This window comes from Hemitrygon akajei, chromosome 8 (assembly GCF_048418815.1).
Source record: "Hemitrygon akajei chromosome 8, sHemAka1.3, whole genome shotgun sequence".
Lineage (NCBI taxonomy): Eukaryota > Metazoa > Chordata > Chondrichthyes > Myliobatiformes > Dasyatidae > Hemitrygon > Hemitrygon akajei.
The window spans coordinates 35,160,867-35,173,562 of record NC_133131.1 but is presented as its reverse complement, the minus strand read 5'-3'; the positions used below and the strand labels follow the sequence as shown (position 1 = coordinate 35,173,562).

Below are 12,696 nucleotides of genomic sequence, written 5' to 3'. Positions count from 1 at the left end.
ATTACAAAACTAATTTGTCTAGTTTTGTTAGCGTTGGTTGAGAAAAGAATGATGACAAGGTTGCTGAATGTATTCCCTCAGCTCTTAATAGTATCAATGAAATTTTACAATACATCTGTCTCAGTCATTAAACAGGCTTGAGTCCTTGCTTTAACTCATCTGAAAAGCAATGTCACTGACAATGCAGTATTCTCTGGTACAGCGCAGCTTGTCAACCTATGTTATTTTCTAAACTTCTGAAGTGAAATACAGGTCTGCAACATTCTGACTTTGAGTAAAGCATTATGCTGATTGGATCAAGCTGACAAACCACTCAAAAGATAGTGCTATGGTGCACTAGGAGATATGTGGCTCAAGATATGCTGAAGTCTGCCAGTTACATCAAAAGCACAGAGGGGTCCTACTACTTTTAATAAAGGTAACATGAAGAAACTAATCAATATAATAACCCTTTGTTGTTTTGGTTTTCACTACAAAATGTACTGGTTTAGCTGAAAAAAATATTAGAAAAGGAAAGACCATAGAACACAGGTGCAGGATTAGGCCATTCGACCCATTGAGTCTGCTCCCACCAATTAATCATGGCTGATTTGTGATCCCTTTCAACTCCATTGTTCTGCCTTCTCCTGTAACCCTTGACACCCCTACTAATCAACAACCTATCAACCTCTGCTTTAAACATACCCAATGACTTGGCTTCCACAGCTATCTGTGGAAATGAATTCCACACATTCACCTCCCTCTGGCAAAAGAAAACGAGTTACATTCAAAATTCTAAATTACTGACTGTTTTCAAAATAATTAAGTCATAACATCATAAAGCCGTGCAAACACTGATAAACCAAACAGAATAACATAACACGAGGAAATTTGCAGATGCTGGAAATCATAACAGTTGCTTTTCATTTTGTATGTGCAGTGATTAAAACCGGAAGGTTCACATTCAGGTAAGCAATATATGTACTTGCATATATTGCAGAGAAAACACCATAGATTTTTCAAACACAAACACACAGGTCTACATGCTAAAGAAAAGGGATTGGTGGTTGTATGAATACCTGCATGCAGTCCAATGTATCCTTTAACAGGAGAAAATGAAATAACATTAAATAAAAACATGCTTCAAAGCATTCTTAAACCTCCAATAATTTTTTACAAAACTATATCTAGAAATAGCTGCAAAACTAGTCAGGTCAACCCCTACAATTTAACAGAAATCAATGATCAGTATTGTAAAGAATGCTAAAAATTTAACTCTGTTCAGTTAAACAAATTTACCTCTAATACATCTTTAAAACAACTATCCATAAACCATTTCTATCTTAACCAAGTCTGCCCAGAGATCATTTGTAGCTGTCAGCACAGTTTGCTTTCATACATTCACAAGTACTCACATTTCACAAAAATTAAACACTCAAGATGTGAGTGAATGAAAGGAAGATATTAACACTCCCTAAACTCTAATTCTGAACTTCAGGTAAAAAGTTGTCAGTTCCATTCCTTATTCTATAATGTCTCTGTTGCAAAAAATGTATTTAAGGTAAATCCGATTACACAAGCTCTTGATTCATTTGCCCTGCAAGTCATCATTCTTCAAAAGTACCCAGGTAATTTTTTAAAACGTAGTGAGGGTTTTACCTGCCATTTTCCTTTCAGGCTGTGAATTTCTTCAATTCTTCTTCCATATTTGTTTGATTATCTTAAGTCTGTGCACTCTATTCCATAAACTTTCTATTAAATAGGTAATTGCTGTTCACCTATTCTTCTCATAATTTTATACACTTCAATTAAATCTTTCCTCAGTTTCCTTTGTTTCAAAGGAAAAACCTCAGCTCTGACCATCATGCTCAATTTTTTCAGCCAGGGCAACATCCTTGTAAATGCCTTGTGCATCTTCTCAGATGCTTTCCAAATCCTTATGGTGATCAGAATTGTACATCATTGTACAGTATTCTGCAGCAGGTGAAACTACAACTCTCCACATTATCACAAGCTAACTGAATTAATTAATGAGGAATCTAGAGCCAAATCAAATGAACTGTTAGCAATAGATGGCTGGCTAGCAATGTCAGATTGTTTGATGACACCACTCTATCAACCCAGCATGTTGGGACTGGGAACAAGGTTTTCAATGAGGATGCCTACCAAACAGTTTTAAAAAAAATTAAGTGTAGCTATTCAGTATGTACTAGACAATCTATTTAAACAGCACACCAGAGCCAACAATCTGCAAGACCTGCTTAGATTGTGCAGAGCCTACTGAAACACTCCATTTTAGGATTAAGGTCAATTCTTTACTGTGATACTAAGAGTGGAAGATAATTCAAATTGTGCACATAAAACATTGCTGGGATTGCAGTGATCAATCATTTCCATTCTTGCTAAAAATTGAACTGCTACATTTTGCCAGTATAGGACATGGATAGGTTATGATGTACCCAAGATGCAGTAGACTTGAAGGTAAACAGATCAGAATGTGCTAAAAATGTTCTGAATACAACTTCTCTGTAAGGAAGCTGACAGTGAAATGTTTATAAAAGTCTGTGTTGTTTGAAAGGTATTTCTATATTTCCTTACAGTATGAATAAACATCATTTCAGCCCATCAAGTCAATGTCTATGCACTAATTTGTCCTATGACAATTCTCCACATATGCTTATCAAATACCCCCAGATTATGCCTCTTATCTACTGTACATATTGGGGGAATTTACTGCAGCCCGTTAACTTACCAACCTGCAAGTTTTTGAGATACGGGAGGAAACCAATGCAACCAGAGAAACCTACTCAGTTGAACAGAAAATGTGCAAGCTCCTCACAGACAGCAGCTCTGCAGGTCAGTATTGAACGTACATCGATGGAGCTGTGACTCAGCAGCTCTGCTAGCTACACCACTATTCTCTCCAATAAAATGGTATCCGTAGTTACAAGATATCTTGTTTGGAAGAACTGCATGATTTTTGTTGATGCAGAATGTGCGGTTGTGAAGTTATGTCTTGTATTTGTAGATTAGCAGTTGTGCCATCAGTAGTGATGCACTTAGTGGAAAGAAAGCATTTCTCCTTGGTACATAAAATTCAAAATTGACTGTTGGTTGTACTCAAATGACCTGAATTCAACATTCACTTTGCCTTGGCAATCTGGTGAACTTCGGCAAAAACTAAGAAATGCCTCCTTAATTGGAGCAATTGAGAGGTAACACATTTTCACACAATGCTGTGGCTGAAGCTGCTCCATGCGCTTCTCCACTAGAGGCTATTCAATTAAATTATGTTTATGGTTCTATCGATCAATGGAACCAACATTGCAATTCGGGGAGCAACTGCTCGGCCTTTAGGAAGAGCTGTCTGAGGAGGGACTTCACAAAGACTTTCCTGGTGCAGGCAAAAGAGTGACATGCCTGAATGGTTGCCTCCCTTCTTGAAGCTAAACATGCTTACTGCGTCTGTGTTCACCCTGATAAATTCTCTTCTAAGACATGGAGACAGTATTGTGGATTCAAGACTCAATCTCTTTAGTGCTAAGTTTAATAGTTTCAGCAACAGTATTATCTGCTCCAGCAGCTCTGTTTTTTTTAAAAATTAGGCTAAGGCCTTTCAGTTCCCATATGTCAGGAGTGGCAGTGAGGTAGACCAAACATGGTGCTATGGTATAAAGCAAAGGACACATACATCATGGACACAGTTGCAGTCCAGGACATCTTAAAAGTGTTCTTTCCAGTAGACACTGACTGCCTATTTTCAGTATCTTCATGTTTTTTTTTTGTTCTCGGGTGTTGGGCTTTGGGTGTTTGGGTTGCAGATAGTTTTTGGGTATTTATTTTCTACATGGCTTGATGCTGCTAAAAACACATACATCAGTGCTACACCTGTTCCTACACCTCATCTCTTACCACCATTCAGGGTCCCAAACAGTCCTTCCAGGTGAGGCAACACTTCACTTGAGAGTCTTTTTGGCGTAATCTATTGCATCCTCCCGTGCGGCCTCCTCTACATCAGCGAGACCCGACGCAGATTGTATGACCGCTTCGTCGAGCACCTACGCTCCGTCCGCCACAACAGACAGGATCTCCCAGTTGCCACTCACTTCAACTCTCCCTCTCATTCCCATTCGGTTATGTTCATACATGGCCTCCTCTACTGCCATGATGAGGCCAAACTTCGGTTGGAGGAACAACATCTCACATACTGTCTGGGTAGTCTCCAGCCCCTTGGTATGAACATCGAATTCTCCAACTTCCGGTAATTCCCTCCCTCTCTCTTCCCCCATCCCACCTCTACTCTGTCTCCTCTTCTAGCTGCCTATCACCTCTCATGACTCTGCCTTCTTCTACTACCCACAGTGCTTTTCCCTTTGATTCCTTCTTCACCTTTCCCGCCTATCCCCTCCCTGCTTCCCCTCCCCCACCCCTTGATCTTTCCTCTGATTGGTTTTCTACCCTCTCCCCACCTTCTTTATAGGGCCCCTGCCCCCTCCTTCTTTAGTCCTGATGAAGGGTTTCGACCTGAAACGTTGACTGCTTCTTTCAACGGATGCTGCCCGACCTGCTGAGTTCATCCAGCTTTTTTGTACATACATCAGTAAACTGTTGAATCTTTTGCACTCTTTCCTTCCTCTGTTCTTTAAATCACAGATTTTCTACCAGATCTCTGCCTTGGAACTCTACTCTACACTTGAAGAATGCTAAAGCTGCTAGTCCAGGAACAGAACATTTTTTGAGGTTATTTTGTTCATTGACATTTTGGCCACTTCTGAAGAAGAGCCTTCAACCTGAAATGATAAATCTATCATGTTGCCTGGCAAGCTGAGTGTTTCCAGTAATTTGTTTTATCTCATACCAGCACCAGTTCTTCTGAATGAAAAAGACAAGAATCTCTTTAGAGAAGTCAATTATTGTGGATTTCAGGGTAGTCCATACACCGTTGCCTCCTGCCGTCTGGGAAAAGGCACCAAAGTATTCGAGCTCTCACGACCAGACTATGTAACAGTTTCTTCCCCCAAGCTATCAGACTCCTCAATACCCAGAGCCTGGACTGACACCTTACTGCCCTATTGTCCTGTTTATTATTTATTGTAATGCCTGCACTGTTTTGTGCACTTTATGCAGTCCTGGGTTGGTCTGTAGTCTAGTGTAGTTTCTTTTCTGTGTTGTTTTTTTACGTAGTTCAGTCTAGTTTTTGTACTGTGTCATGTAACACCATGCTCCTGAAAAAACATTGTCTCATTTTTACTATGTACTGTACCAGCAGTTATGGTCAAAATGACAATAAAAGTGACTTGACTTGTTGCTCCTGTTGGCTAGCAGAGAGGTACTTTCTCAAAAGAGAAACCCTTATGGGGTCCTTGACAGTAACATTGATCTTCTGGTGGCAATATTACAGCTGATTTTGGTTTTTGGGACCAGTATGAAGGAGATTATACAGTGGATTAAGCATTGGACAAACTAGGAGTCATCTGTACTTGGACCAGAGTATTGTCATGCAACCTGTGTTTGTTGAAAAAAATCTTAGTTATGACAAAACAGTTTCCAAGCATTTATTCCTGAAAGATCTGGTAGAAGCTAGGGTTCGCCACTCTTGTTGATCACACCTTCTGAACAGACTCCATCTTCTCTCAGACTGGTGTTGAATTTGTCCACAAAGATCAGCTTGCCACCCTCTATACCAGGGTATTTTCAAAGGTCAAAACAGAAGCTCTCTTTGCCTTTTTGAAAGCTTCCAAGTTTAGGGTTAAGCACGGTTGACCGTAATGTAATAATGTGGAATAGTTACCCCACATTAAAAGAAACCATGTATGGCTATTTTTGCTCTACATGATGAAGTTTAGGTGTGGAACATTACAACCCTCATGGACAGTTCCAGCAGTGACAGACTTCAATGACACTATGATTTCATAGACGAGAAACTCAGATGCCATTGGTGTCCCAAGTGAGGTATGAGAAGCAGGGCATGGCCTGTTGCAGGACATTGCCAGAAAGCAGGACATTGCTTTCTGAAGGGCAGATTAGAAGAGGAACACCATCTACATAGAATAAAATTCATCACTGAGAATGAGCCAGTCTGGTGTCTCAGTAGCTTCACCGCAGAATCAGTAAATATCATGAATCTGCAGCTCACATTAACACTAAAGCAACATGCTATGGCTGTCATTTGGGTGTATAGGCCTGCAAACAGCAAAATTATTTATATAATGGTGCTGGCAGGACCACTGATCACTCCTGATCCCAAATGCAATAACAAAACTACTGAAGAGAACATGAAAGAGTTGACAATCCTATGGAGGATAATCAAGTGTCCAAGTCTGGATTTATCTTTCCAATGCCGATTTTGAGGGCATGTTCAGGATTGAGATTAATATGAAAAAAAGAAATGATTGGTCACTTACCTCCAACAACTGAACCACACCTTCATGTTCCTTCTTTGCTTCAAACTGGGCCTTAATGTAAAAAAGAAAAGATTGATTAAATTGTGCAATAGTGTCACAGACATTATAGCACAGAAACGTGCCTTTCTGTCCATCAAGTCCATACTGAACCATCGATCTGCATCTGGACCACAGCTCTCCATACCCCTCTCAACCATGAATCTATCCAAATTTCTCTTAAATGTTGAAATAAAACCCATATACACCACCTGCACTGGCAGCTCATTCCAGACTCTCAGTGAAGAAGCTCCCCCTCATGTTCACCTTAAACACGCCATCATTGATCCTTAATCTTTGACCTCTACATATAGTCTCACCAAACCTCAATGGAAAAAAAAGCCTACTTTCATTTACCCTATCTATACCGCTCATACTTTGGTATACCTCGATCAAATCACCCCTCAATCTTCCATGTTCTAGAGAATAAAGTCCAAACCTATTCAAACTTTCCCTATAACTCTGATCCTCAAGCCCTGGCAGTATCCTTGCACATTTTCTCTGTATTTTTTCAATTTTATTTACATCTTTCCTGTAGGTAGGTGAAGAAAATTGGACATAATTTTCCAAATTACGTCTTATACAATTTCAACATAACATCCCAACTTCTGTACTCAATACATAGGCTTATGAAGGCCAATGTGCCAACCCTACAATCTGTGGTGCCACTTTCAAGGAATTATAGATCTCTATTCCCAAATCCCGCTTGTCTTACCACTTTCCTCAGTGTGCTACTGCTCACCGTGTAAGACCTACCTTGTTTGTCCAGATCCCACTGCAAACCTTGATAGTTTTCCTCGCTGTCCACTACACCCCTAATCTTGATGGTATCTGCTAATGTGCTGATCTATTTAATCACATTGTTAACCAGATTGTTGACATGCCGTAGATGACAAACATCAGATCCAGCATTGATTCCTGCAGCACACCACTAGTCACATGCCTCCAATCAGAGAGGCAACCATCTACTACTACTTTCTGGCTTCTCTCGTGAAGCCAATGTCTAATGTAATTTACAAACTCACCTTGAATGCCAAGAGACTGAATCTTCTTGACAACCAACCATGCGGAACAATAACCAAGGCTTCAGTATCTCTCAAAATTCAAGGTTCACTAAACCTGTCAGTTTTGCCTTTTATTCTGACAAGAACATACAAAATCTGTACTCTCAAAATTTCACTTCTGAAGGCCTCCCAGAGGCCTGTCTCATTTCACACTTGCCAGATCCTTTATGATACCATTAAATAGGCTTTTCTCCAATTTAGAATCTCAACTTGAGGACCAGACATATCCTTTTCCATAATTACCTTGAAACTAATGGCATTATGATCACTACATACAGTATTTCCCTGCACAAGCTACTGTCACCTTCCCTGTCTCATCTCCTAACGGAAGATCTAGTATCATACTCGCTAGTTGGGACTTCAACGTAACGATTAAGGAAAATTTCCTGAACACACTTAACAAACTTTTTCCCATCCAGCCCTTTAACAGTATGGAAGTCCCCGCCAATATGCAGAAAGTTAAAATTACCCACTATCACAACCTTGTTTCTTGCAACAGTCTGCGCTCTCTCTACAAATTTCCTCCTCTAAATCCCATGGACTGTTGGATGGTCTATATTTCCATTAATGCGGTCATGCATTACTTATTCCTCATTTCCATCAATAAAGCCTCAATAGACGAGCTCTGCAATCTGTGACAATGTCTGAGCAATGCCGTAACATTTTCCTTAACTAGTAATTCCACCCCTCTCCCTTTAATCCCTCCTGCTCTATTATGCCATAAACAACAGAACCCTGGAACATTGAGCTGCCAGTTCTGTCTCTCCTGCAACCAAGCCTCACTAATGGCAACAATGTCATAATTTCACATGCTGATCTACGCCCTAAGCTAAACAGCCTTTAATATTCCTTGCATTAAAATATACATAGCTCAGAACATTAGTCTCATCACGCTCAACTTTTTGATTCCTGCCTTGTATACAGGGTTAACAACGTTTTTCTCCACAACTACTCCACTATTTGTTCTGGCATTCTGATACCTATACCCCTGCAACTCTAGTTTAAACCCCGCCTCCCACCAACCCTGTGCAGCACTAGCAAATCCTCCTGCTAAGATATTAGTCTGCCTCCAGTTCAGATGCAAATCATCCTTTCTGTACACGTCTCACCTTCTCGGGAAGGGACCCAATGATCCAAAATTCTAAAGCCCTCCCTCTTGTACTATATCCTGAGCCACGTGTTAAACTGTATGACCTTGCTATTTCTGGCCTCACTAGCACGTGGCATGGGTAGCAATCCTGAGATCATAGCCTTGGAGGTACTGTACTTTAACTTAGTCACTCTTCAGGACCCTGTCATCCCTCCTACCCATGCCATTGGTATCGATGTGGACGACAACCTCTGGCTGCTCATCCTCCCACTTCAGAATGCTGCAAACTCGATCAAAGATATCTCTAACCCTAGTACCCAAGAAGCAATGTACCATCCAAGAATCTCGTTCTTGGCCACAGAACCTCCTTTCTGTTCCCCTAACCAATGTATCACCTACAGCTCACCTCTTAACTGTGTCCTGCAACCCTGTGTATCCTATCAACCCCTGAGGCTCATAATCCTGAGTTCATCCACTTTGAGCTCCAATTCCTTAGTACAGTCTATTAGCAGGTGCACTTCTTGCAGGCGTAGCCGTGAGGGACACTGAAGTTCTCTGCCTTCCCACATCCTGCAAGCAGAACAATCCACTATCCTGTCTAGCATCCTCACTGTTCTAAATGTACAATAAAAAAGAAAAAGAATAAATAAAGAAAAAATATCTACCTCCTGTAAATGTCTCTCCTTGCCGAAGCCTTGGTGACCCAAAGCATCAACTCCCTGCTCTAACATTGGCCCACTCACACAATGGCCACTCTGCTTAAACCCGATTTCTTTTTACAGAATCTTGTCAAGTGCCAAATTATATGCAATTCAACGTCTCCTCAGGAACTGTGCTGCATTATCAATGCCGACTGTTCCTGCTTGCTTCTTTTAAACTCTCTTTCCATCTACGCAAGTCAGTGTCTCATCAGGAACTGTTTCACGCACCTGTCTAAAAACTAATTTCACAGAGGGAAATTGCTTTGTGAAATTGTGCGGTTGCTATTTTTAAATAGAGCCTTTAATTGCTTCAAAGGTAGCTTGATAATTCCTTTGTTAGGGTAGAACATAAAACCACAGAAAAAACACAAGAGACTGAGATTACTCTGTGTAGCTCCAGATAGCATGTCAGACTCGATGGGCCAAGTAATCTGTTATGCAGACTTACATAGAACATAGAACAATACAGCACAGTACAGACCCTTCGGCCCACAATGTTGTGCCGACCCTCAAACCCTGCCTCCCATATATTCCCCCCACCTTAAATTCCTCCATGTACCTGTCTAGTAGTCTCTTAAATTTCACTAGTGTATCTGCCTCCACCACAGACTCAGGCAGCACATTCCACGCACCAACCACTCTCTGAGTAAAAAACCTTCCTCTAATATCCCCCTTGAACTTCCCACCCTTTACCTTGAAGCCATGTCCTCTTGATTGAGCAGGTGCTGGCTGTCCACTCTATGTATTCCTCTTAATATCTTGTATACCTCTATCATGTCTCCTCTCATCCTTCTTCTCTCCAAAGAGTAAAGCCCTAGCTCCCTTAATCTCTGATCATAATGTATGCTCTCTAAACCAGGCAGCATCCTGGTAAATCTCCTCTGTACCCTTTCCAATGCTTCCACATCCTTCCTATACTGAGGTGACCAGAACTGGACACAGTACTCGTGTGGCCTAACCAAAGTTTTATACAGCTGCATCATTACCTCGCGACTCTTAAACTCTATCCCTCGACTTATGAAAGCTAACACCCCATAAGCTTTCTTAACTACCCTATCTACCTATGAGGTAACTTTCAGGGATCTGTGGACATGTACCCCCAGATCCCTCTGCTCCCCCACACTACCAAGTATCCTGCCATTTACTTTGTACTCTGCCTTGGAATTTGTCCTTCCAAAGTGCACCACCTCACACTTCTCTGGGTTGAACTCCATTTGCCACTTCTCAGCCCACTTCTGCATCCTATCAATGTCTCTCTGCAATCTTCGACAATCCTCTACAGTATCCACACCACCACCAATCTTTGTGTCGTCTGCAAACTTGCCAACCCACCCTTCTACCCCCACATACAGGTCGTTAATAAAAATCATGAAAAGTAAAGGTCCCAGAACCGATCCTTGTGGGACACCACTAGTCACAACCCTCCAATCCGAATGTACTCCCTCCACCACGAACCTCTGCTTTCTGCAGGCAAGCCAATTCTGAATCCACCTAGCCAAACTTTCCTGGATCCCATGCCTTCTGACTTTCTGAATAAGCCTACCGTGTGGAACCTTGTCAAATGCCTTACTAAAATCCATGTAGATCACATCCACTGCACTACCCTCATCTATATGCCTGGTCACCTCCTCAAAGAACTTTATCAGGCTTGTTAGACATGATCTGCCCCTCACAAAGCCATGCTGACTGTCCCTGATCAGACCATGATTCTCTAAATGCCCACAGATCCTATCTCTAAGAATCTTTTCCAACAGCTTTCCCACCACAGACGTAAGGCTCACTGGTCTATATTTACCCAGACTATCCATACTACCTTTTTTGAACAAGGGGACAACATTCGCCTCCCTACAATCCTCCGGTACCATTCCCGTGGACAACAAGGACATAAAGATCCTAGCCAGAGGCTCAGCAATCTCTTCCCTCGCCTCGTGGAGCAACCTGGGGAATAATGCGTCAGGTCCCGGGGACTTATCTGTCCCAATGTATTTTAACAACTCCAACACGTCCTCTCCTTTAATATCAAACATGCTCCAGAACTTCAACCTCACTCATATTGTCCACACCATCATCAAGTTCTCTCTCATTAGTGAATACCAAAGAGAAGTATTCATTGAGGACCTTACTCACTTCCACAGCCTCCAGACACATATTCCCACCTTTATCTCTAATCAGTCCTACCTTCACTCCTTTCATCCTTTTGTTCTTCACATAATTGAAGAATGCCTTAAGGTTTTCCTTTACCCTACTCAGCAAGGCTTTCTCGTGTCCCCTTCTTGCTCTCCTCAGCCCCTTCTTAAGCTCCTTTCTTGCTACCCTATATTCCTCAATAGACCCATCTGATCCTTGCTTCCTAAACCTCATGTATGCTACCTTCTTCCACTTGACTAGATTTTCCACCTCACTTGTCACCCATGGTTCCTTCACCCTACCATTCTTTATCTTCCTCACCGGGACAAATTTATCTCTAACATCCTGCAACAGATTCCTAAACATTGACCACATGCCCATAGTACATTTCCCTGCAAACACATCATCACAATTCACACCCGCACGTTCTAGCCTTATAGCCTCATAACTTGCCCTTCCCCAATTAAAAATGTTCCTGTCCTCTCTGATTCTATCCTTTTCCATGATAATGCTAAAGGTCAGGGAGCGGTGGTCACTGTCCCCCAGATGCTAACCCACTGAGAGATCTGTGACCTGACCTGGTTCGTTACTTAACATTAGATCCAATATGGCATTCCCCCTAGTCGGCCTGTCAACATACTGTGACAGGAATCCGTCCTGGACACACTCAACAAACTCTGCCCCATCTAAACCACTGGAACTAATCAGGTGCCAATCAATATTAGGGAAGTTAAAGTCACCCATGATAACAACCCTGTTATTTTTGCACGTTTCCAAAATCTGCCTCCCAATCTGCTCCTCGGTATCTCTGCTGCTACCAGGGGGCCTACAGAATACTCCCAATAGAGTAACTGCTCCTTTCCTGTTCCTGACTTCCACCAATACTGATTCAAAAGAGGATCCTGCTGCATTACCCACCCTTTCTGTAGCTGTAATAGTATCCCTGACCAGTAATGCCACCCCTCCTCCCCTTTTCACCCCTCTCTATCCCTTTTAAAGTACTGAAAGCCAGGAATATTGAGAATTCATTCCTGCCCTGGTGCTAGCTAAGTCTCTGTAATGGCCACTACATCATAATTCCATGTATGTAACCAAGCTCTCAGTTCATCACCTTTGTTCCTGATGCTTCTTGCATTGAAGTACATGCACTTTAGCTCTTCTACCTTACTACCTTTACACCCTTTATTCTGCTTCTCTTTCCTCAAAGCCTCTTTATATGTTAGATCTGGCTTTACTCCATGTTTACTTGGAGTCTTGTTTAACTATGATCTGCAACCTTGATCTTTCAAGCACAG

At 41.7% G+C, this 12,696-nt stretch overlaps 1 protein-coding gene across 8 annotated transcripts in view; it reads right to left on the bottom strand.

Annotated features, from left to right (window-relative positions):
- Positions 1-12,696, bottom strand: part of LOC140731787 (RIMS-binding protein 2-like) — a 311,475-nt gene that overhangs the window by 77,251 nt on the left and 221,528 nt on the right. For all 8 annotated transcript variants that reach the window (XM_073053584.1, XM_073053582.1, XM_073053583.1 and 5 more), the window contains one exon: positions 6,384-6,434. In XM_073053584.1, coding sequence (XP_072909685.1) covers positions 6,384-6,434 — 51 coding nt within the window. The remainder of the gene's footprint in view (positions 1-6,383; positions 6,435-12,696) is intronic.